General features: G+C 38.3%; 2 protein-coding genes across 2 annotated transcripts in view; both read left to right on the top strand.

Moving 5' to 3' along the window:
• Positions 1 to 866: 866 nt before the first annotated feature.
• LOC122775982 (palmdelphin-like) lies at positions 867 to 18,229 on the top strand. Its single transcript, XM_044036274.1, has 8 exons — positions 867 to 975; positions 6,695 to 6,745; positions 9,187 to 9,267; positions 10,816 to 10,946; positions 13,033 to 13,147; positions 13,941 to 13,965; positions 14,863 to 14,973; positions 17,031 to 18,229. The coding sequence occupies exons 2-8, from the start codon at positions 6,701 to 6,703 to the stop codon at positions 18,167 to 18,169; spliced, it is 1,647 nt and encodes a 548-aa protein (XP_043892209.1). The 5' UTR covers positions 867 to 975; positions 6,695 to 6,700; the 3' UTR covers positions 18,170 to 18,229.
• A 4,902-nt stretch (positions 18,230 to 23,131) lies between these two features.
• palmdb (palmdelphin b) overlaps positions 23,132 to 27,654 on the top strand; it is a 13,405-nt gene continuing 8,882 nt past the window's right edge. Inside the window, exon 1 of the mRNA XM_044036247.1 lies at positions 23,132 to 23,229. Coding sequence (XP_043892182.1) covers positions 23,194 to 23,229 — 36 coding nt within the window. The 5' untranslated portion in view covers positions 23,132 to 23,193. The remainder of the gene's footprint in view (positions 23,230 to 27,654) is intronic.

The following is a 27,654-nucleotide window of genomic DNA, read 5'->3' as shown; positions in this document are numbered from 1 at the left end:
CTCTAACTTTCTTTTTTAGGGCCCACTGCAGACTCACACACAAGTTAAAGATGAAATTAACAATTAACAGATTATACTGAGGGATATTGTGGCTTTATTTTCAATATTATAATAGTGAATAGCGAGGTTGCAGTGAACTTATTTTCCTTGTCTGTAGTGCTGAACTAAGATTTAATCTAATATCACATTGTGTGTGTTTGCTACAGCAACGACACAGTTCTGCTTCTGTTGGAAAAACTGCTGGAAGGAATGATTCTCTTTCTCTTTTTTCTATCAGGGTAATGTTGCTATAACAACAGCAACCTCTCCAATTAAAGCTGGTAAGTAGAGCAGTATTTTTCAAACTAGAAAATAATCCATCCTCTCACTGCGAGGTTGTATCAGACAATAGTACATGGTCTACACGCAGTACTTCAACACACACACACACACACACAGATGATTAATCACTACGGGCAATTTAAAGTTTCAGTAATTCACTGAGGGCCATTGTGTGTGTGTGTGTGTGTGTGTGTGTGTATATATATATATATATATATATATATATATATATATATATATATACGTATATATATATATATATATATATATATATACATATATATACGCACACACACACACACATTATATTGGCTATCCAAGAGAGTGAAAGTTAATGCAGTGTCCTAAGATGAATAGCTATAGGCCAATCTGTACGTTAGCATTTTTGCATGGAGCAATTGTTTAGCGGAGGTATTTTAGGCTCATGCTTGGCCTCTGTGAGTGACTAGCAAGGTGCAGAGTGAGTGAGAGAGAGAAAGAGAGAGAGAGGGAGAAGGAGGAGAGAGAGAGAGAGAGAGTTGAATCTCTCTCAGCCCACACAATCTCTCACACAAGCCCAGGCTCAGTAATGTGGAAAACACTGTGAGAGTGAGCTGTACTTTCTCTCACACACTCTGTACAATCACCTGCTTGAAGACACACAGCACACAGTCGGTGAGTGAACATCTCTATCACTTTTACTGTTTGCATCTGACTCTGCTTCATCTTAAATGTTGTCATTTTGAAAGGAATAGTATCAGATCAGCACTTTGTTGTAAACCGCTCTCTGTCTGGATGCTTCCTACCATACGCTGTTTTTTTTCTCCAGAAGGAAGTGATTGTCAGTGGTGAGGAGCTAAAATGAGCTGTAAAGGGTCCGTAACGCAGTAATCTCTTAATTCCTTTAAGCTGTCAATTGCTTGCAGCCTCTCAGCAGGGGTCTGGCTCTCACTAACTGCTACTTTAACACACAGGTGGACACAGACGCTCAGGAAGCTGTGAAGTCATGACTTCACTCCTTGTCATCTTTTCAAACACAAAAATGACATTTAAACTAGAGAAAGGAATCTTCACAAGCTGATGTGCATGTTCAGAAATGAGAATGAGTATGAAGAAATGTATGTTTGCACACACACACACACACACACACACACACTCCCACGTACATGCTGTTATTCTGTGTCCAAAGCACCATGTCACCCCGTACTCTGTCCCTCCCACTCACCCGTCAGATCAACATTTTAGCACATGTAGCAGAGCTGTGGTGGAAATTATTTTCACGTCTTCATCACACTGCTGTCATATTTACAGAAACTTTTTTTTAAATAAGAAATAAAATCTGTTTCTTTGGTATTCGGCATCAACTTGAACTAGAAATTGCTCTTTTAGCCTATTTTTGTATTGTTTTCAAGCCTGTATTGGTGTGGTATTGGCAGTTTACTGATGGCAATACGCCTAAAACGGTTTATCAGTCATGTTATTCAGGAGCTGTGTTTCTGTCTCTTGAAGTACGTATTATATATAGTATAATATACTTATATATTATAAGTATTATGCAGGAACATAACACAAGTAAATGTTCCACTTCATTGATACATTGCTTTGCACATCTGTGTGGTCCTGTTGTACCAAGCACATAACACATGGTGCACAGGTGGCACGGGAGCCACAGACAGCTGAGGTCGGGAAATCACACGTGAGAACCACATCTGTCTCTGGTCTGTTTCTGTTTCACTGTCACTTTGATGAGTTTGAATAAAAGGTCAAATGAACATATAGAACACATGCACAACATGATACACATTCACCAGCCTTCCTGGGTTCCTTAGGTTATTTTAGAACATGAAAATACAATATGTTTAGATAAAGTAAGCTGTACTGGTACACTGAATGAAAGCAGAAAGACTCATGGTGATCAATGTAGTGATCAACAACAGAGGAGACCCATAATGCATTGATGTTGATTAATTAAGCCAAGTGCAAATGACACCAGGTTCCTAAATGAACAACCTAATGAAATACTATATATACCAGGGTGATCTGTTGTGACTGATTGTTGTGTAGGTGTGAGATGTGAGACCAGTTTGTTGTTTTATGAAGTTAAAGGTCCAGTTTGGAGCAGTTAGAGGGAACTTTAGTGGGATCTAGAAGACACTGATTGGAAATACAGGTCATGTGCACATGTGATTGAAACAGGAAGCCTAGAATCAGATACCTTACTCAGATGTGTATGGATTAAACAAAGGGATTCTTTTTGCCCTGTGTCTGCTGGACGAGTAAATAACAAAAATAACACCTAAATTAGGTAACCATGCCTTCTTCTTCACGCCACTCATTGTCTCAGATTGTTGAGCTTCCTCTGGTGGTACTTGGAGGAAATCAGAAATCCTGTTGTACTGTATACACCCGGGTATGTGAAGGAATTTTGATGAGTGTGTGGAAAATGACAGAAAATAACTGTAATTACACACGGTGTTCTTTCTTTGATGCAATCTGCAGTTTTACCGTATGTGTCACCAGTTGTCCCACACAGGACCTTAAAGCATGTGTTTAAAAATGAACTGTGAAATGACTGGATACATGACAGTTGTGGTACTTTGTCTAGGAGGGTTACCAAGTGTGTTACCAAGCCAGTCTCACCTTCATAAGTGTGTTGAAGATATCCCTTGTTAGCATATGTGCTATTAATCCATCAGAGATCAGATTAAGGGCAGAGTAGCAGGGATTAGACATCAGGAGGACCTTAAATGGCCAGACAGACACGGGGGTATTAAGGTCAAGTCACTAGACTTGAGTCTGCTATGGTCCATGAATACTACACTGACCAAAAGACCTGATTTTAACATGACAGGAGTGATGTGACTGTGGGACACATTACTTTATTATACTTAATTATATATCTATTATACTATACTATACTATATTATTATACTTAATTATAATCTGTCATTCTGATGGATCACTTCATGGAGGTTGTCTCACAATACAAGAACTCAGTTTCCCAGGCAGGTGTTGGTCGGTAAGAATCTGCAGTTTGTTTTTGCAAATAAAGGTGGTGCTGTTGGTCATTTTCATGAGTGACACCATGTAGGATTTGCTCTCGTGTTCACTCACGGTTGATAAACAGTAACTTTGTTGACATGCCAATGATGCTGTGAACTCTGACCCTGGGCTGTAACATATGCTGTATCGTAGAAAGTTGTTGCAGATCAGTGCCATTCACTCTGTTGTTCGTGTAGCATCAAAACAATCAATACAACAAACAATAGTTGAACTGTTGAAGTCCTTTATTGTGTCTGTGTAATTGCAGTGGTGTTCAACCAGTGCTGCTTTGAGTGTTTATCTTATTTATGTGGCTGGACATGCTGACCTTCAGCACTTCACTGGGACTCATGAGTATACTGTACAACCATGACTCAAGTGACACTTTTTGAGTGTGTTCAACCACCAAACTTCCAATGTCCAAAAGCCTGACGCTAACATTACTCGCAGTCATAATTGAAAGTTTCAGACTTTTACTATATAATATATATATTTGCCACTTCTGAGGTTTTTCATAGATTGTTTTTATTTTTTAAACATAGTTTTTATAACTTTCTGTGAAGACTGCGTTGAAAACAAGACTATGAAATTCACAGTGACAGTGAAAAGGTCTGTGTGCACGTGTGATCCACGTTTTCCACGTGATTGACAGGTGTCAAGTTTTTATTTTTCAGGGACAATGTGTCACTGGCTGCAAACATGGGGCACACAGTGTCAAGCCGGTCCAAATGAAACGCAGGCTGTGTCTCTATTTTAAGCCGTGCTGGATCAGACCTCGCTAATGTCAACAGGTGGAAACGCTAACAGCAGTATCATTTCAGCAGCCTCTCATCCTTCCTTCTTCTCACTGTTACTCAAACTCAAACTCCTCGTTTACGCGTGGAACAGTTTTCACGCTGAGATCATATAAATATGATGCATGTTCTGTTTTAAATAATGATCTCACTCCTCAGTCCTGCACTTGTAGTATATACACAGACAACATTACATCACCCATCATGTTTAATCCAGTGCATGTCCGTCAATGCAACTGTGACCACGAGCTGGGCACTCACTCCACGTACTACTAGCTCTAGATAGTAACACCTGTTTCCTCCTTTAATTATTCATGTTTTCTACAAAATCTACCTTAGTGACATGTTTCTTACACCGTGTGTGAGTGATTCACACGTCCATGGTTCATGTCAGTTATTGCAAGATATTCTTTTGGAGCTGTGTGTAAAGGGATGTTTGGAGAGTTTGATGGATCACTGGGGAAATAATGCTTTGCAATATAAGTCCTTGGAGGTGCTGTGTGTGTGTGTGTGTGTGTGTGTGTTTGTTCTCCAGTGTTACTAATAACCAAGTTCCCTGCCCCCATTTTACACACTGCAGCAGCAACACTGGTACATTATGGCATCAATATTTCCTGATCCAGGTGTAACTGAAAACAACTTGTCACAGTCCACTAATATAACACATCATTACACATCACATCACACTCCAGTGGATGATGTGCGTGTGGTAAATATGATGGGAGGCCTTGGACAAATGACATTTATGGTTAACAACAGTAGCGGCCTGTTGATCACGATGTGAAAGCTGCATAAGCAAACTGACGAGCCAGTGTGAGCTATGACTTCTATCTGTCAGAGGCTAAAGTTGACACAGTGTGAATTAGTTTAGAGTTTAGATGGTTGATGGATGAGTCTGACTCTTGTAAAGTTGAATACTAATGCAGTTTGAAGAGCTGTCAACAACAGTGTCTTCATTACCTTTGTCAGGTTCATTCTGCTTGTTAGCTTGGATTATATCATTAATCATCCTGACAAATGTGGTTTGAAGTGTTGGATGTTATATATCCTCTCAGAGTAATGTTTCATGTTTGTTTCACTTTTATTAAAATAACCTGTACGACAAAAGAACAGTGAGAGGGCTGATCATTGAATATGTACAGATATAATTGCTTATTAAATGGGCTTCAGCCATTATTGACTGTGTCAACTGTCAATCTTCTTAAAGTGCTGTCAGTGTAAGTTGTTTGCGTGTTCTGTTTTTCAAACTGCATAAATATTATTTCTAACTGAGTAAGATGATCCAGTTCATACGACGCATACACTCTGGAGTGGTTGAGATGCAGCTCTTCAAACACTCTGGGCGAGTTCATGACCCACATCCCATGTTGTGTTATCCAAAGCACAAGAGTATACCATTGATTAGGTGCATCAAAGTGATGTTGACATGTTGTAAACACCGTTCATTTGATGGCTTCAGTATAAACTTCACCACCTTGTGTTTGACCTCTGAAATGATGAGGAAGCAGCTCGTAGTGTTGATGTTTCCCCTGCTCAGGTGCAGCTGGCAGCGCAAACACTAGCACCACATAAATAAACATGGATCATGTAACTTCCTGCCATTGGTAAACTGAGCCAGGATCCTGTCAATGTAGAGTTCAATCTCCTAGTGCAAGTGATGAGCTTTTCATAGCACAATACATCAGAGGACTGTTCACTCTTTCTTTCTTTCTTTCTTTCTTTCTTTCATCCATAGTACTTATAAAACACACCCTTCCACTGCCGATACTAAACCCTCTCCACTTCCCCAGCATCCAAGATAGCGGTATAATCTCAAACATGTTTTCCACCACAGTAAACATTCTAAACGTATGGATTCTTATTTGCATTGTTTAATGCTCAAGTTCCCGGACTACTTACTTAAGATACTTTAAGACTTTTACTTAAATAGTATTAGGTGACGTCTACAAAAGTCATTTTCTGGTAAGATACTTTTACTCAAGTGTGTTTTTGAGCTCTTCCTGAACCCAGTCATCTCTCTGAAGATGACATATTGTCATACTGTCTTACATTATAACACAAAGTCATTCTACATTCCCTGCATTCATTGTGCCGTCAATCCGATCAATCATTCCTCTGACACGTGACACACATGTGTTACATTTGTCTCTGAGTCTCTTCCTGTCAAAGATTATTGACTCACATTTATATTGTGTGTTATAATTCATTCTTCATTCTTCTTATGTTATTACATTTTAAATAGTTCACATTATAGACTGTACATGCAATAAGCACTTATTAAACTTAACACGTGCTGTAGAAACACCTTCCCTCGTAGGTACATGATGTCATGTCTGTAATAATGCTCCAACAGTACTATGTTTCTCCCTAAATACTGCAATACAAATGAATTCATCCACCACTGAGTGTTGTTTTTCCTTCTCTTTGAAGGAAATACTAATACTATGATCAGACTGATGGTATATACTTGTACTGAGGTCGGTGTTTATGTAGCAATGCTGTGTTGCCTCTCTGGTCCCCGCACTGATACATTGTCATTGTTGTGTGTGTCCTCGTAGGCAAACATGGAGGAGGCTGACCTGCTGAAGGAAAGGCTGCAGGCGATCACGGTAAGGACACGGAGCGAGGCTCATGCTCACACAGCGTCTGCACTGAAATCAGATGTGTATGTTCTTCAATTGCAGTCTATTAAGAACAAAGTGAGGTTCACTGGAGCGATTTGATGTCTTTGTGTCATACTTCACTGTGTGTGTGTGTGTGTGTGTACTTGATACTACTTTAGGACCTTTTCTGGTATACATGTTGACCTGCTGGGTCAAAAAGACATTAAGTGCACATGGTTACGTTAAGGCTGCATGGACGTCAGTGCAGTGTCCTAAGAAGAATAGTAGTCTTTTTAATTCAGAGTAAAATGACTCATTTTAGGAAAAACAGTTCTAAATGAAGTTACTTTTCTATGCTTTCATCTGAATTCACTGATGTGATTGACTTTGTGTCATCACTTGGTGATTTACTGTGCATGTAATTGGTCCAAACCGCTGACGCTTTAACTTCACAGCAACATACTGTGGCTGATATCCTTCCTGTGTATTAGTATCACCGTTATTAAAGTAGCTGCAAATAACAAACAATCTGTTATTGTGTAGATGCTCAGTGTGTGCATCGCACTGAGTCTGAGGAGGGAGTCGAGATGCAGCTCTAAAACAGCAGAGTCTGAAAATAAAAAGTGTGGGTGTGTTGTTGCAGGGCGACAGAGCTGCTGAGGCAAAACTTGAAAAATGACACAGGTCCACGGGGCAGTTTCCCTGTCAGAGAAACATCCTGCTGCTGTTTGAGGAAGTGGGATTTACTCTGTTCTCAGACACTGATGATGTTCTCATCAAGTCTTGAACCTGACATGTGATTTGTTGTTGTTCTCCTCATTAACTGTGAACAGCAGAGGACGTCTGGGCTCAGAGCAACTGTTGAGCTATGTCATAAAAACTGATTTGTTTTATGGGTGGACAAACACTAGTCATATTTTAAAATATAAGTCACAGAATTATTGTATAAGCATATTTACATCCAGGTGTTATTGTTAAATCACATTTAAGATCAAGCATGAATATTTCACATTATATACAATAATAGAAAAACAAAAAAAAACAGATTAATTAAGAGACTTTGAGGCTATTAAAAGTATGTGGGAGAAATATACACACTCATCGACCACTTTATTAGGCACACCTGTTCAGGTGCTTGTTGGTCTGAATATTTCAGAAGTGCTGATCTTCTGCACTATAACTATTCAACCTTTTTAAATACACAAACACTACCCGCTGAAGTTCAAGGACACCTGTGACAATACTGTGATGTCTGCAGGAGCAATGTCTCGTTTTTATTTGTGACATTTTCCTCCAACCACAAGGGGGTTGTATTTCATTTCTTATTCTGCCTGAGGCACAAAAACACAAAAACACAACACCTACCAGTAATCAAGCAGCAGCCGGTGTAGTGCCACAGTACAGGATATGTCATCTGATTTAAACTGTTTGAATTGATTTGAATGGTTTTCAAATGACCTGTATAAATGACCAGTGTGGGGCAGCAGTGTGGGGCAGCATGGTGGGGTGTGAGGCTATCGCTGCTGGCTCACAGTAAGAAGATCGTTAGCATTCTGATTTGGGTTCAGGTGGAGTTTGCCTTACGTAGTCCAAAAACATGCAGAGGTTAATTGGAGACTGAATGTCTCTATGTTTGCAATAAACTGTCCAGGGTGTGGGATCATTTATGTTTTATTATAATTGTATATGTTGTCATTATAAGGAGTATCTCTGTAGACTTTCTTTTTATTCACATTAAGAGAAAATCATTTGTGATATTTGCTAAAATGCAGCATTTAGATTCTTTAGCCTTTGTGGACTAATTTGACGCCGATATGATTAGTCACATTGAATTAATAGAATCCTGATGAGTGTGTGTCATTGGATCGTCAACCTTATCTCATTATCATTCAGCCAGTTGTCTGTGTGAAATGGTTTTCATGGTCCAGTCATTTCAGCTGAGTGACATCAGTGAGTCCAGCACAGACAGGGATCGGGCTATAAATACCAGGAGACACCATGAGGGAGATCCGCTTTCACTGAGGCTTAGTGTCCCACAGATCCACCCAGTCACACCCAGGGACACTGTACGCTTGGGTTTCCATGCTGAGTGAATGAATGAATGAAGCCATTGGTGTGTGTGTGTGTGTGTGTGTGTGTGATGATGACTGGTCTAAAACTTCACTTAAAACGAATCAAGGTTTCTACAAGATGTGATTATTAACAGGGAAAGTTGTAGTGAACACACACACACACACACACACACCACACACACACACACAAAGACAAACAACAGGTATATTGGGTCAGGGCATGAAGGTTGTATTTCCTTTTTAGCTATTTATGGCTCCTGGTGTCCATCTGTCACCTCAAGGTTGGAGTGTCAGCACAAGAACAAAACAGGTGCAATAGTTTCCACCATGTAAAATGAACATGATGCTTTCATTGTGTGTGGTTTGTCCCAACAGGACAAAAGAAGAATCCAGGAGGACATCGCCAAGAAAAGGAGACAGATTGAAGAGGAGAAATTAAAACTGCAGTACATAAAGGTACATTCATTGTAATAAAACAAACTCTTATCCTGGAGCAAATACAATGGAATAATAGAATAGAAAACTTAGAACTAGAACTTTTTTACAAGCAAATGTTCATGAAAAACAAAACTTCTGTACTTTCTGTAACAGCTAATATTGGAGAATTCATCATGTTAATCATTCTAAGCATGTGTTATAAAAACATATATATATATAATATATAATATTATATATATATATATATATATATATATATATATATAAAACATTCACACATTAATAATCAGCTAATGGTCCATGGTCTTAGATATCCTACCATCGTAGATTTCCATCTCCACCATTTTTAGCCAAAAGTACCACAAACAATGATGTTGTTATATATGATTGTAGACATTCACTTTAAAGAGTTCAGAAACATGAGCTCACACATAGCTGTGGTTTGACACCACTGTGCAACAGCAGCATATGATCCTGGATTGAATAAGGACATGAGAGCAGGGATGTGTCTGAGACCGTAAAGACTCCCAGGATGAACAGTGGGATAAAGGCTTTGTGCCGCTACAATAACACATCAGTAATCTCTGCTTCTTTTCTGCACAAACTCAAAATGACAAAGATTACCTGGACTCTCTACAGCATCAGCAGCAGCAGATCACTTTATAATATGGTTCTTTTTCTACATTCAGCCTAAATCAGCGTAAACTGTGCTGTATTTCTTAGCCATTTGAATGAATTTAAGACGACTACTAATGTCACTATTACTACGACTAATATTAATAATGTCATCTTTATTATTATTACTTTATTACTATTGCTTATCAAAGCTATGTACTAATACAATTAGAAAGCGTTCCAATAAAAGGTACAATTTAAAAAAAATAAAGGCTGAGTGTACAGAAATTTTTAAATCATTAATGACATTCTGGACTTTGAGTGGAGAATTTTTTCTAAATGAAAAGGAACTGGAACATGATGAAATATTGGTGCACATAGTCAAGTAGCATTCAGCTCGTAATGATGAGCAAACAGTCGAGAAATGATGACTCAATGTTATAATAGAAAAACTAACTACTGAAATTAAAATAGGTTTAATTTTATTCCAGAAATGCTTAAGAATCTAACATCAGAAGTAATAGATTCTTTATAATAGTTGGATTTTGCATTACAGGTTTTAGTTTTGCTCATATTACATACAGTAACTGCTTATATACTATAAACACTCTATACACTTAGTTTTATCTTGTGTACGATGAAAAGTTTTCCAAGCTTTGTCCCTCTGTCTGAAAAGGCTAATGAGCTCAGAGTTAATCCAGGGAAGATGTTTACCTTTGACTTCCACAGTCCTCCAGGGTGAGTGTCTGTCAACAACTTCACTAAATTCTTTAGAAAACAATTCCAGGCTTCATGGATATAGGGTATGAGATGACATCAGCATGAACTTTATACTTGTACTCACTCACTGTAGGGAATCTCTAAGGACAGCTCAGCGAGAATGACAGCCCTGAGAGAAAGCATTAATACTGACTTTATTTTTGTTTTTCTAAACTGTTCTTCGACTGACAGAAGAAAGCATTGAGGGAGCAATGGCTGATGGACGGCCTGAGTCAGCAGACGGAGCAGGAGCAGGAGGCGATGAGGCTCCAGGCTCAGGATGAACAGCTGCAGAGTGATCAGCTTCAGAGCAACATCATCAGGTAACACAGTGCACCTGAATGTTACACAGTATCACACTCTCAGCACAAACAAAGGTGGTTACAGTTCAGGTTGATCAAGTGAAACGCAGCAAATTGTTTAGTCACTCAGGTCGTGCTACATTCAATCAGTCATCCAACCTTTATTTATATAGCATGTTTTATTACAATAATAAACATAAAGACAGCAAACCCACAACAAATGACCGTTATTATGTCAAAAAAAACTGAAGAAGTGGGGAAATGAAGTAAGAAGGGAGCGAAGGAAGTGAGGAAACTAGGAGAGGAACACAAGTGAGGAAATGCAATTATGGAACTCAAAAACAGCCACGAGGGATAACACTGCAGACTATAATTCTAACGTCTAATCTAAACACGTGGTAAAAGACAAATTAGTAATAACAGCTAAAAGGCAATTAAATGGATGGAAGTGAATCAGTAGTTAAAAGTGAGTAAATACATAAAACTGAGTGAATAATGTGTACAAGTAAATAATAAATGCAGTTAAAAGGGCATCAGTTGGCCCTGTGTCATCAGGAGAGCGTTTCATTTGAAACATTTGATCTGAAGCAGTAAAATTTGTCCCAGATAAGCCAGTGTGCGTGTGCAGCAATCCCAGCGATGTGGAGACTCCCTCAAACAACAAACAAGCTCAAACTGTCTGCTGACGGTCTGTGAGTGGCTCAAGGACGTCCACTGCAGCTGGATGATCAAGCCTCTTATTCTGGATCCTTCTGTGCGCGACCACTCCAGGATCCACCGAGACACTCGCACACACACTCACATGCAGACACATACACACAGGGCCAGTAATACCTCATTAAGTGTCTCTTAAAAACTCCAGTCATCACACAAAGAGCAGGAGAGCATATATGGGCAGCTCAAGTGTCTGAGGGAGGATGAACAGACTCAAGAAGAACGCACAACTGAACAAAGACAGGCCAGAACCAGATCTATAGAAGCACAAAACGATGTTCCACTTCTGCAAACATGACAGTGACTGCAGTGGCATGCAAGAAATAACTTTTACGTTAATGATGACTATTTATAGTGAAAACCTGCCTATCTGAGCAAAAACCAAGACTGCAAGGATGAGCATACGCCAGAGCGTCATTACTGAGGCAAAGAAAAGCAGCTGAAGACAAAGTGAGGACAAGTAAACTATAAAAAAAATAGTGTTCTGTGGAAGATCAGCTGAGTGGAGCAGTACCTGAGAAAGATTCAGGTGAGCACCCTTAAGTGTGCATTCACACCAGCCCTTCTAAACTGAATCCTAGTTGGTTTCGCTCGGAAAGTCCGGTTCGTTTTGGAGAGAGATGCGAACGCACAACCAAACTCTGATCTGCACCAAAGAACTCAGGGCATTGTGGGTAAACACAACCAAAACATACGCATGTGTAGAACAAAAGCCAGGGACCATTTGTGCAGCGTATGTGGAGTGGCTCAGCGGTTAAGACCCTGTGTGCAAAGACTTCATGGTCGCAAGTTCAACTCTACCCCTGGCAGCTTGTACTCAATTCCCTTGTAAGTCGCTTTGTAATGTCATTTTCACATAAAACCCAAGAGCAATAGGCTCTGATGCAGCTCCATGTTTGGCTCTTATGTGGAGGAAACAGAAGTCGTCCTGCATTAAGCAAAAGATGAGCGAGTTTTCTTGTTCAGTGTATTCTCCTTCAGTAATTCTTGATGCAGCGCCGCCTCAGGCGAGGAGGGGAATACGTTATTCAAAAGATTCGGTTCTTTCACTGACCTAAGTCTCACAGACAACATGTGACACCAAAGCATCATTTACAGCACAAGCCCAAAGTTAGAAATAAAACCCGTCGGGTCCTGTCGGGTCCTGTCGGGTCCAAAGGGAAACCTGGTGAGCTTTCCCTTTGATTTAACTCTCCACACCTATGAGCTTGCTGTTACCCCTCAAATAAACTATTTGCATCTCAGCCTAATCATAAATTACATTTTAAAATGTGATTTATGATCACTTTGGAGATATATATATATATATATATATATATATATATATATATATATATATATATATATGTATATATATACATATATATATATAAAATGTTGTTGTTTTGTACAGAATAGAGGAGAAGATTCAGGCCCTGGAAGCACAAGAGCTCAGCATTTCTGCCAATGAAGAAGTCGTCCTGAAGAGGTTAAAAGAGGTGGAGAGAACCACTGAAGACATCATCAAGGTAGGCTGCGGTTTGATATTCTGATGATTGGTCTGATGCTACTAATAATACTCATGAATACTAATGCGTACACTGCTCAGTGTAACCTGTAACAGACATTACATAAGAACCGTCCCTAACAAAACGTTCACACACGACACGAACACAGCGTGAAAATCAGCTCCGCTGTCATCGCACAATTCAGTCTTTAAAATATCTGTCTGCATTTTAATATGAAATAGATGCTGAGCATCATTTTACTTTCATGTGTAATTGGTGAACGTGGAAACAGAGAAGGTCCCCTTCCTTGGCAAGATCATCAAAGTTTGATTGGTTTCTATATCGTGACTTGATCGAAGTAACCCATCGTGTGCACAACCGTGTTTGTTTTGTTTTTGTTGATTTCAAACAAACAGAATTATATCTAATGAAGTGTGGCAGGTTACTATCAGTCATCATGCATCACGGCGCATGTTGTATGACTTCACAGCTCCACTCACTTGACACACGGCCTCACATTCACATGTACGTGTTCTCTGTGGCACTTCCTCTAATCTCTGCGTTCCTCTAATGAGCTGCACTCACTGACAACTGTGTAGGCGTGCTTTGCTTCATAAGAGGTTGCTTTGCTGCACAGAGTGGCAGGTAAATGGATTGCTCACACGGTGGGTGTTGCACTTTACAAGACTAACGTGCACACTTTGCTGTCTGCTTGCTGCCTTGTATGTGGATGAAGACTTCAATGGACTGTTCATACTGATGTTGACTTCCTGCTGCTCTGATTACTTTGACTCTCCACTGTGTTCACATTTAGGAGCTAAACGCAGAGTACCAGGCAGGTAAACATCTCTGTACAACGTTGGTGTGTTGTAACTGATGAAGCTGCTGTTTTCTATTTCTATTTAGACTGTATGTTTCTTTTTTATTGAAGCACAACATGTATGAAAAGTGTGCTGCATAACGTTTAAATATAAACAGATTAAGTCTATCAGCTCCTCAAATACTCTCAGGTCTGATAGTATTGCTTGACAGAGCCTGTTTTCAGACGAGGGAGGCAGCATACAAACAATATAAGTAACACTAACCACTAACATATTAAAACCCTTTCAGATAATAGGTTTTATGTGTTATGGGTTTAACTTTAGTTTTTTTCCACGGGTGTATTTATGCCAAGCTAGGTAAAAATATGTATTTTTTCAAACAGACATGAGACAGATGTTCTATATATCATATTATATTAAATATATCATAAGTAGAAGTATTTTAAACATTGTCTTGGGATAATTAAAGCAACAGTAACATTTTTTAATTTGTAATAAATACATAGCAGAGTCATTAACCTTATAATACTAATATTGTGACATTTAAAGATCCAGTGTGTAACATTCAGGTGGCTTTATGAAAAGAACTGAATATACGACACATAAGTGTACACTTGATTTAAATAATGATTTAAATATCATTTGGCCTCATTATTAGGCTTCTATGTGTACTTTAGGCAAGTTCCTTGCTTTACAGAGTCCTCCATCTTGCACTGCCTTGTCTCTACAGCAGCTAGAATTTTCATATTTTCAAATGAAATGAGAAGAACAACATCCTTCCATTGTCTGAAGGTCACTTTTGTTTCCTAATTCTAAAATTATTACACACTGGACCATTATTAACAAGATCCTAACATGTGATCTTTGCATTTATTATGTTGTCTTGGTTTTCACTGTGAGTGTTTTTCTTCTCAGATGTAGAAAATCATGTTCCATCACCACTCCCAGATATCCCATCCCTCATCCCTCTGAGACCAGTTCACACTCTGCCCATGTGTAAACCTGAAAGTGAGGAAAAAAAGAAAGGTACACATCTGTAGAGAAAAGACGAGACGACTGTCCAGACCATAGGTTGGAGTTTTGAAGTTTAACTAAGTCTGTGGACTGGGATCATTTGGACTTTCACACCTTAAACTAAGTTAACACCACGTGGTCTTGTAGGATTACTGTGTATCCTACATTACAAAGTACTTTCATGTAATCTGGAGTCTTCACATGTAGAGGGAAGACTCCAGATTACATGAAAGTACTTTGTAATGTGGGATTACTGTGTATCCTACATTACAAAGTACTTTCATGTAATCTGGAGTCTTCACATGTAGAGGGAAGACTCCAGATTACATGAAAGTACTTTGTAATGTGGGATTACTGTTTATCCTACATTACAAAGTACTTTCATGTAATCTGGAGTCTTCACATGTAGAGGGAAGACTCCAGGTTACATGAAAGTACTTTGTAATGTAGGATTACTGTGTATCCTACATGTACTTTCATGTAATCTGGAGTCTTCACATGTAGAGGGAAGACTCCAGGTTACATGAAAGTACTTTGTAATGTGGGATTACTGTGTATCCTACATGTACTTTCATGTAATCTGGAGTCTTCACTCTACAACAGTAGAAGACAAATGAAAACACATGTGGTTGCTAGATTGTGAATCAATAATTGTACTTCATGGACAGGAAGCCAAAAGTACAGTAGTTAAGGTGAGCCAAATTCAAAATGGCTGACTTCCTGTTGAGTTGGGGCGTGGCCATAGTGACCATTGTAATTTGGCTGAATTTTGACCATTCAGCACAAAACAAGAAGTGCCCTGCCATACATTGACATTGCCTTGAAACTTCATTCTTGACTCAAGAGACCGACCCTGAACATGTCTAAGGACACAAACTTGACCCAACAGGAAATTAGCTGCCATTTTTGCCACAAGACAGGAAGTGCTCTGTAACTTGTCCGTACTTTGACCGATCTGCTCGAAACTCCATATGTGAGACCAGGAGCCCAACCCTGAACATGTATACGTTATTATTTTGTTTTTTGAAGAGGTTAACGAATAAAAGTGAGTTTAGAGAACTGCTGCACTCCCTGACTTGCGTGAGGGGACGTGAGGGCCCTTCCATGACTGTAAGTACCACAAGCAGTCCTCGTTTAAAAAGTGTCATTTTTTAGGTTCTACACCAATGAAGGCAAAGTTTTAATCGGGGAAAATGAATTAAATAAATATTTGCATCTTAGCTGAAAACAAGTATATACAAATGTGTAACTAGTATTGATCGAGTGTGTTGTTGTGTTTGGAAAAGTCGTTGACTTATTCAGATCCAAAGCTCGACAATATACGCGGTTAATAATTGTGTGGTAAATTTGCCTAGTAACTGGTCTCAACTGGTTGAAACCTGGCTAATGCACTTGAATTTCTCCACTGGTTAACCCAGACACTGTATCTGTCATGAACCAACAAGTCCTGTTCAAGAGAGGGAAACTATAGAGTAGTCTGAATTTAACAGTTACCTTGACTTCCTGTTCTCTTAGGAATAGAAGGTAACACCTGTGATAATCACTGAGTGAGTGCACCATCACATTGTTGTCCAGGCCAGACTGATTTCACTTAAAATACTATGGTTTTGCAAGAGATGTGTGAACTGAGAGTTTACTTGATATTCTGAAGCTGTGGCAGCAAAAGAGAGTGTGGATTACAGTAGATCTGTAATCTATAAAATCTATATTGTCTCCATCCTGCTGCAATAACCATGTCATGAAACAGTCGTACACAAAACATTTCTGCACATAAATAAACGACATGTTATGTATTTGGAGAAATGTTATGTTGTAGGTGTATTTGTAGTCGATCCATTATCTGAAACCTGTTCAACCCACTACTTATGCTTATACTGTATATTTTCATTTTGACTCTTTCAAAAAAGAAAGTCATAAAGTCATTATTCATTAAAAGTGACCTAGTTGGTATAACATGCATATTATTAAAGGGTCCCACAGTGTCATCCTTTGGAGTTATTGCCTGCGTCAAACATCAAGACAGGCGTTCTGACCATGTCACTGAACCATATTAATTTTTCTTCTTTCAGCCACATTTGCAATTGAGATCAATGTGGAGCATGATAAGAGAACTGGACACAGTCAAGTGGTCTCTACAGCCACCATCACTCCAGAAACCATGCTGGGCAGGGGCTTAAAAGTGTTTGACGATGGCCGCAAGTCTGTATATGCACTGCATTCAGATGGAGGTGAAATGCAAAGTGGAGCAGTCGGAGAGATGACTCCAACACAAGTAGAAGAGCTGCTACGCCAGGCGACCGAGAACCCAGCCGCTGAGCTGCAGTACCATCAGCCTGTCTACTCTGTAGCCTACACAGGAAGTAGCAGGCCTTCAACACCGAGGACGCCACATAAAACACAGAGGAAAACCCCGACTGTGTCATCCACAAATGGAGTTCAAGTCCTCGCAGAGGAAACTCAGCGCAGGACAGACCTGAATGGACAGACAACCGAGAGCCAAGGAGAAGACTTTCCACCAAGAGTCCAAAAGTCTGGAGAAGAATCCCAACGGCCGTATTTTCACATTCCAGGACAATCGAAGAGTGACGAGCATCCAGAGCGACGCCCTTACAGCGTGACGGATATGAGCAGTGCAAACTCACCCGCTCTGGTGTCAGTTACAGCCTGGTCTGAAGGCAGACCACGACCAGAACTACCGGTCTACAGAGCTGTAGAGGACCACAGTCCTTCACTGGCTGGTCTCACGTGCGACAGCGACCCCGATACTGTGATAGAGAGATCAGGTGATCTGAACAGATACTCACCTTTCTACGCAGAGAGCATCACTTCTCTGAACCTTGTCAACACCCCGCCGGACGAGATGGAGTCCGCTCCCGTCACCATGATCTTCATGGGATATGAAAACGTTGAGGATGAAGAGGAAGAAGACGTTCAGGCTGAGCTGATCGTCATCGCTGACAGTGATGATGAGGACAATGAAAATCAAAGGGAGGCGTGTCTCTCATACCATCCAGAGGGATACATGAGTCAAGTATTCCAACCCAGAATGGGTGTGGCCAAAGTCACAGGCTGCAGAGGCATTATTGAGGATGCGTACACATACTGGGATGATGTGGAGCTCCACACGCCAACGTTCACCCACAAGCCTGGAAAGAAAGATGAGTCTGCAAACACAGGCAGCATCAACATGGAGAAGATGAAGCGATGAGACAGAATCCTCTCTTTCTCTTTAAAGTTTGAATGTATTTGTATATTAAAAACTATACGTGGTATTTGTTGTTTTTTAAATATTTGTACTTTGTCCTGACTGAAAAAAGAAAATCTGCCTCAGTGACAAACGACAAACGTTGTATAAAATCAGCACATGTGCCTTTATTGCCCTCTCCTGGATAATAATTACCATTACATGTTTATCTTAATTTGCTTGCACCTTTACTAACAACACTTTACATGTTACATTTTATTTGAAGGTTCCCAGATAAGCTACAATTCTTCATAAATATTTGTTTATGAAGAGTTTTATAAAGTTGTACAAGTTGCATAAAACTGAGGCACACATTGGTGTGTTGTGTTTAGTGAACTGTTATTACTGCCTCACTTACAAGATAGTTTATTACTAAGAAATGATCGAACAATATTAGGATTTTGTTATCATTCATTGTCTTTATCCTCCACATGATGGTAGAGCGGCTGCTGGTGCCAATCCCAGCTGACAGAGGATTTGATTATTTCTGATTTGGTCATTATCTAATTATTCATTAGCCATTCAATGTAGAATTGTAAATCCTGACTAAATTGTGCACTAACTGCTGAATTATACATGAGTTAATGTTAACATGACGTTTCACTTTGTTTCACTAAAGTTTCTGTTTACATGATAATCTGTGTCTAAACTAACTGACGTGTGTGTGCCATTAAAACCATTTTGTCCAAATGATGACGGTGTTGATTTTCACTTACTTTATTAGTATATACACGTGCATCAAAAGATGGAGGTCTGTAATCATCCAATACAAACCACACGAGTCGACACAAGTGGAATGTCTTTGTTATATATGATGCTTCGATTAATGACGTGTGTTAGAGACCGTAAACTGCAAATCAAAACAAGGACAGAGCAGGACTGAAAGCTGGGGCAACAGCACTGTTCTGCGAGTCCTTGGTTACTCTCACTGTCTGTGTCTCTGTGGCATTATGAAAAATATGGAGGAGGATGAAAAAAACAAGGTGGCACTTAAGATGCTCCAAGGATACGGTTATGTAACAGCAATTTCATATATATAACGAAATCCTGACAAGTCACTCACAGTTGTTATTGTGACGGACGCTCAATATTCTCTGGTGAACTTTCTCTATTTGCTGCAAGAGGAATCATGGTGTGTGCACACGCACATGCACCGTGTGTGCACCGTGTGTGCACCGTGTGTGCGCCGCGTGTGTCAGATCGTGTTGTTGCTCCACTGCTGCCTCCATCTGAAAGTTCAAATGTGTTATTTTGTGAACAACACATTTCAAACACCTGAGTGACATAGTGAGTCTACTGCTGCCATACAAGCCAGCATCAGACCGACACTGATGTTGGACTTTGGTGTGGGGGAATGAGCAGTTAGAAACTTCAGTTTATAGTGAAAAAGATAAAGGGGTGGATATTTAATATTTGGATATTATCGACTTAAGCAGGTGCACTAGATTTTATTTGGTGAGCATTTTGTGAAGTGGTTCAAATCTGTTTTTAACCCCACATGCAGCCATGTTCTCACTGAGAGCAGGACTGTGTGTCTCGAGCTGGATCACAGTCAGTAACTCATAACTCCACTCTCTTCTTAAACACAGTCATAGAAGAGACCTGGTCATACACTGTATGACCTGGGGTTCAGAGGGAGACCTGGCAGATTAACATCTCAAAGACATTTTGCTGTTTATTTATTATAAATGTATTTATCTAGCTGTTTATCGAGACCTGGCAGATGGTCAGACATTTGATGTGCTGTGTGCTGTAGAGATGTGTGTTACACTGGCTGTGTCATCTCAGAGATGAAGATGGAAGGTCAAGTAGGCTGAAAATAAACTAGAGGCAAAGCCTCTGTTTGACATTCTGTCCCTGAAGACAAAAAAGAGGACAGAAAAGGTCCAGTCTGTCAAACATCAACACCTCTGTCAGATCATCATTTGTAACTGTGTTGTATCTCTATACAGAACATTCCACTGTGTGTTACTGTGTAACATGTACATGTGACACGTTCAGTGTTTCACACTCAGACACGCTGCACGTCTTTACTCGAACCACATCAAAATAAACATAGTGTTCTGGGTTCCTAATAAAGCCAAAATATATTGAATGGCCACCAGGAGGCGACTCTCTGGTTGAACTCAGTTTGAATGGAAGTCTATGGGATAATAAACTCCTACTTTTCACTCGATCAACATGAATTATGTTCATATATAAAGGAAAGATAAAATGATAAAGCACAGCACTTCTCAGTGGGATTAACAGCTCATAAAGACAAACTTCTCAAGGCTTCATAGTGGAAGATTAGATTATTCTGGCTCTAATACCTTTAACTTGATACAGTGTACAGCAGTTAGAATTTATCTACCCTCACAAATGACACTCTCCTTTTTTTTTTGTATTTTTATTTTTATTTTTTACTGACCCAAAACACAATCCTGTGAGTCAAAATCTTAGGATACGATCGAAGTCATGAGGATTTTAATATGTGACACGACTAATATGATATTAGCATTTAGTTACTTCCTTACAGCTGATATCACCTGTTTGCTAACAAACCAATTAACTTGGCAAACATTGAATATATTATACATATGTATAATACCCATAATGTTTGCATAACTTTTTAAAATATGTATAAAAAAAGATTAATTTTCATAGCCTTAGAATCAGGGATCTTACTTTATGGAAGCTGTCATCTTTGTGCTGCCATGTTTCAATAACAAAATGGGAGAAAGAGGAAAAGTGTAGTTTTTAACATAGAATAAGATTGTTTCTGGGATGAAAAGGCGTCATAGTTACATCATAGGTGTGAGCAGGACTCCTCCCTTTGCTGCAATCATCACTGTTTCGTACACACTGGACCTTCCTCTTTCTCTAAATGACCGTTAAAATAAACAATCAAATGATCGATAAAGATATGATGAATATCATTTTAATATGATAAAGGTCTAAATATGTCTCTGTCCAACACAAAGACCTGAAATGTGTTGTTACAAAAAACAAAATCAGACTTTTAACGTTCTCTCTGGAGGAAAAAAAAAAGCAAGTGGTACAAATGAATCCCACTGTGGGATAGAATGTGTGTGTGTGTGTGTGTGTGTGCATGAGCTTGTCTCTGCCTGAGTTTGTGTGCTCATTAGAAGCCAGTATTGGCTGCTGCCTTCCAACAGCCGTCCAATCAGAGGCGGCAGCGGCCGGGCAGAGCTGCCGCTGTGAGGCTGCGCTCAGAAACAGAGCACAACTCACTGCGTTCATCTGCCACACTGTCTCAGGTAGGTCCATACGTGCATGCATCCATTCAGAAGTTTCAGAGTAAAGATCCACTCAGCCTTTATATCATCATCATCATCATCATCATCATCATCATCATCATCACCATCACCATCATCATCACCATCTTCATCATCATCATCGCATGTGCTCTGTGTGGTGATGCTGAGAAATGGATGCAAGCCTCACAGCAATGTCGACTTCTACATTTATATGCGGTGTACTGATCAACTGCAGTGATCTGTGTGTGTGTGTGTGTGTGAGTGTGAGACACTCGTAGCTGCGATTTTGTCCTGATTGTTGGTGTTTTGTGTCGCGTGAGCTCAAACAGGCAGCGTATACCTTGTGATGTGTGATGTCCATCACTCCTTTCTCTTCAAATGTGCGTAAAAGAACATTTTTGATGTTTTTAGTTTGAGCAAAGCACAGACCAACACTGTCAGCTCTCTTCTCTTCACTGTAATCAAACCTTCCTCACTGTGACCACTACTCTACATACTCTATATTACGACTGTGTATTTTCTCCTTGTACTTTTCATACTTTGTGAATGACAATTTAAATGAACGACTGCAGTATTTTCTAAAACGTGATCAGTGTTTCAAAGTCAGTCGAGTGATGCTTATTTCTTATTCAACAATATAATCAGAACATCTTAACTGTGTATTATCCTGCAGGTGTTGCACACTGGCTGCTGCAATGACTGCACATGAATTAGTGTGAGATAGTGACACACACAATGTACGAGGGTTCTTTTCATAATCGATGAAGGTTTTTTATTCATTTTATTTGGTTCATAATGTTGAATAATTATGTCAGAAAAGTTTGATCAGTGTTTTCAAAAAAACCTTGAAATGTCTTGTTTTGTCCACAAATTATTTCTTGTTATTTAAGAAGGTGAATAATATAATATATAATATATAATAATATTAAAAAAGAATTCCTCAGGTTACAGTTGTTGCCTGAATGAGCGTTCTGTGTATTTTAACGTCGCTCCGGTGACTCTCTTCATATGACGCTTTCGATGCAGCGTCAGGAACTGAAATTTGACACAGTTTTATTTAACATCAACTAATATTCACCAGTACAAACATGTTTGGTCTTGTTTGTTCTTAGTTTGTAAAGCATTTATGTAACAGGATGTTAAATGAACTCAATCAACTGATACAAGAGAAGATGTTATTGACACTGAGTTCAAACACCTGATCATGTTGGTGCTTGTCCAGCCTCACGACTGCAAAAGGATATTTTATGAGTAACTACTGTAAATGTCTTTGCTTGAGTCTGGTTACAGGAGTAGCAACACTGCTATAAAGATGTCAGTGGTAGAAATCTGCAAACTCTGAGACTCTTTCTCAATCAGCCAGTGAGCTTCAGATATCTGAAGACTTCTGGACTGAGGACTAGTTGAAGAACTAGTCCAGAACTGACTCTCTCTACCACTGAGCTACCGTCACAATTTAAAACAGTGGTGTGTTTGACCTTTTTTCTAACTGGAAAACACTTTAGTTTTGGCCTGACACACATTACATGAGTGTCAGTCATTAGGGAACGGCCTCAGGGAGCCCCGTCTCCACTCTCAGGCTCATCTTAATGACAGTTCTGCCAATAGTGTGTGTGTGTGTGCGTGTGTGTGTGTGTGTGTGTGTGTGTGCGTGTGTGCGTGTGGTCTCATTCAGCATCATATCGTTATACAGACAGCAGATAATACTCATAACTCTGTTTACTGGATATGATTTCTATGTGGATGATCTACTACATGATGACGGTAGGTGTGGCTTAGCCTATGTTTACTTATGCTTTAGTAAATATGTGTTAATTATAGTGGGTGATGATGACTCTAGAGTTTGGATATTCTATCTTACTTATTACTGTAGCAGGTAAGAGTTGGACCCAGACGCAGCACACAGTGCAGCAGAAGTGTCTTTAGTGTCCTTTTAATAGCACTTATGAATAAAGAGAAGGCAGAGAAGGCAGCAACACTCACACACTGCCACTGGGGCAATTCTCATGATCGGGGCGAGAAGGCTGAGGTAAAATGTGGAGCTGGTGAATATATGCTGAGCTGATTGCAGGTGTGTTCACATCTGTAAGATGTTTGAAGGGAATGTGGGCGTAACATTATATTATTGTTTTATATGTCGAGATATGGACAGACTTTAACATTAAAGTGGGATTTATGGAGAGAGGGCGTTTCTATTGGTGGTGAGACAACTGTCATAACTTCAGATTATGTGACACTGTGACTCGAGCTGTATTGTAAATATTCATATTTGATAATGTTCATAATTCCGAGGGCTGTAAGTGAACTTTGATGCTTGTTCTTTCTGTGAGTGCCATTGAAAAGAAGCCACCAACATTCTGACTTATGTTCATATTTTATTCTATATTTATGCTCAAAACAGATTCAGGTCAAAAAGTAAAAGTACACAGTGGTGTTAACAACACTCTGTTATTTTTAGAGTTCAGACTGCACTCATGTGATGTTTGTGGAATTAAAGGCACCATTCAAGACGCTGGAGAGGAATTTGTTTATTATCTCACTGCTTTTAAATTAGACGGTTCCTATGAACCAGTGTCTGACACACACACACACACACACACAGACTTCTCTAGTTAATCAAACTCAATTACCTTAGTACACTTCTATGTAAAGTTAAGGCAGAAATATCTGTTTAAAATTCATGTATTATTGAGTTACAACTATTTAATTTAATTTTAATTTAGAACAAATGATAATATTAAGTTATTAACTCATTCTAATTTATATACGTAACAAACTTATTTTTTTATTGATTTTGAGCTATAACTAATAACGCCATGAATCATTTCTTAGAGTGTACCAACAGTAGGCGGGACACAGGAAATAATGTCAGAAGATGAGCATGACAGGAAGTAGCAGGAATGTCAACACTCTCGCTCTCATATGCACGGTCGCTCTTGAGAGTTTGATGTGTTCAGTTAGTCGTCTGTGATCGCTCATGTGATTCATCAACTATCATCAGTAGTTAAATGTGTGATCCCGTCTTTGAGTCGTCATAAAAAAATCTGCTGGAACCAGTTACTTAGTGTTTAGTCTGAGTGAAAGTTGTGTAGTGTGTCCCCAGCTTTACTGGAATGATTATATTATATTATATCATATTATATCATGTTATATTATATTATATTATATTATAACATGTTATATTATATTATGTTATGTTATGTTATGTTATCTTATGTTATATTATATTGTGTTATGTTATGTTATGTTATATTGTATTGTATTGTATTGTATTGTATTGTGTTATATTATATTATGTTATGTTATGTTATGTTATGTTATGTTATATTATATTATATTATATTATATTATATTATATTATATTATATTATATTATATTATATTATGTTATATTATATTATATTATATTATATTATATTATATTATATTATATTATATTATATTATATTATATTATATTATATTATATTATATTATATCATATTATATTATATTATATTATATTATATTATATTATATCATATTATATTATATTATCTTATATTATATTATATTATATTATATTATATCATATCATATCATATTATATTATATTATATTAGATTATATTATATTATATCATATTATATTATATTATATTATATTATATTATATTATATTATATTATATTATATTATATTATATTATATTATATAATATTATATTATATTATATTATATTATATTATATTATATTATATTATATTATATTATATTATATTATATTATATTATATTATATTATATCATATCATATCATATCATATCATATTATATTATATTATATTATATTATATTATGTTATGTTATGTTATGTTATATTATATCATATTATATTATATTATATTATATTATATTATATCATATCATATCATATCATATTATGTTATGTTATGTTAGGTTATATTATATTATATTATATCATATCATATCATATCATATCATATCATATTATATTATATTATATATCATATTATATTATATTATATTATATTAACGCACTGTCACTGAGGTTAATTAATACAAAATGTGTATATGACGCTCAAGCATGGCTAAAATAAACCTATATACCTATATAGAGCTATAAATAATAGATAGAATAGAATAGATAGATTTATCAGTTCTACTCTGATGCAAAAGTCAGTTGAATAGTTTTAATGAAAAAAGCCTCCAGAGAGGCTGAGGGGTGGAAACGCAGCGGTGCCGTTAATCAAGTCTCACAAGATGGAAGTAGAGGCAGTTCTGAAAGGGCAATTCAAGACTGAAGGAAATAAAATGACAAAAATAATAATGAATCAATTATCAACACATTTCTTAGCTGAAGCAACAGCAGCTTTGAGTGGTCATCAGGACTAGACAGTGCTACATTAATACTGTCCATAATATCAAAGTCTCATTTCTCTAATGTTATTTACTGCAGACAGTGTTCAGTCGTCTGGAACCGGACAGAAAAAGAATGTGATAATTCATGATGTGTAAGTGTTTTGTTGAGATAAGACTGAGTGATAAGCTATTGTCACCTGGACACAGCACATGGAACAGTCTGCTGATGAGCTGGTGAAGGGGAGTGGGAGGAGGCGACAGTTGAGCACTGCACTCAGTGTCAGGCCTGTTGATGGTTACCATGGCGCTCCGTCTGTCGCTTTTACGTGTCCTTGAAGGCGGTGTGTGTGTGTGTGTGTGTGTGTGTGAAGAGGGTAATGTTTGTGATTGGTTGTGGATGAAAACAAAGTTCTTTACAGGGGGACTCCTCATGTGTCTCAGAAATCAGGAACTTTACTGTTTCTTAGAGTAGACGGGACACAGGAAATAATGTCAGAAGATGAGCAAGACAGGAAGTAGCAGGAATATCAACACTCTTTACCCCATAATATAATGTTATGCCCCCTTAGTTTTGGACTTTTAATGTTGAAAATCCCACCGTTTTAAAGGTAATTATGTGTTGTTTATGTGTCACATGTTTTTATTCATCATTTGACGTTCGTTTTCCACGTCTTGGGAAACAAAGTAGCTCTGTGGTGTCATAACTGTTGGAGTTGGAGTTTGAACACTGTGGTAAAAGAGAATAGACGATGGGTGTCACATAGCGTGTGACTGAGATCTCCCACTGCTGATACTGTGAACCTGCCGAGCAGAACCCTCTGTGCTGTGTTACTGTGTGTGTGTGTGCGCTAGAATTCACACACTCACATGATGAAACTGATTGTTGGTCGATACGAGCATTGTCAGCTCAAACTCTGTGTTCTCAGTGAGAGATGAGGAGAGGAGAAACTTGGTGGAGAAGCGACGGGCGCTTTTTGATGTTTGGAGTCAGCGATCGTTGAAGTGAAAGAGGTCAAATATGTTCTGACAGCAACACATGATGGAGGGGTGGATTTAATCATTATATATATGTTCTATTTATGTTTTATTCACTTTTTATTTGTGATAAACATACAAACAGAAACTGGTGAGTGATATTGAAACAGAGTCTGCAGAGGATGTCGCCACCCTTCACTTTCCTCTGTACAATATTAGATAGACCATCAACATCACTGGCAAACATGTGCATTAATATTATTATCATTATTCCACTGTTGAGTACATTTTACCAGTGATAAAAGATATATTGCATAGCAGTTATTGCCACCTGTGTAGTGAGCAGATTACCCATGATCACCATGGAAACGACTGGAAACAAAGATAAACAAAGTGATTTTTATGGACAGTTTGCTCTCATGCTACAAATGAATAATTCATGTTAAATTAGTATCCATGGCTTTGTTCTGTGCATTTGTGCACCATATATAATCGGAGGGAAGTTGTCTGACCTATGAAACGAGGATACTTTGATTCAGTTGATTACATTTAAAATTAAAATGGGATTGTGCCTCTTGACTTTCTTGAATGTGTTTAACGTGTTTTGTGATGATTGCTTGAATAATCATCCATTTATTGAAGAGATGCAGAATTACCTGATCATGATGAGGTAAATGGTGGGAGCAGTGGCTCACAGCATGAGGGTCGCCAATTCAAATCAAGGGCCTTTGTGTTTGGGGTTAACATGTTCAGGTTCTCCTCAGGTTTCCTCCAGAAGTGACTCTACAACTCTAAAGTGACAGGTGTGGCAGTGAATGATTGAATGAATGAGTGTATATTATGTTGGGCCTGCAA

The sequence above is a fragment of the Solea senegalensis genome, linkage group LG1 (assembly GCF_019176455.1).
Source record: "Solea senegalensis isolate Sse05_10M linkage group LG1, IFAPA_SoseM_1, whole genome shotgun sequence".
In the NCBI taxonomy this organism is placed as follows: Eukaryota; Metazoa; Chordata; class Actinopteri; order Pleuronectiformes; family Soleidae; genus Solea; species Solea senegalensis.
The sequence above is the reverse complement of the archived record's forward strand: the minus strand, read 5'-3'. Positions and strand labels throughout refer to the sequence as shown.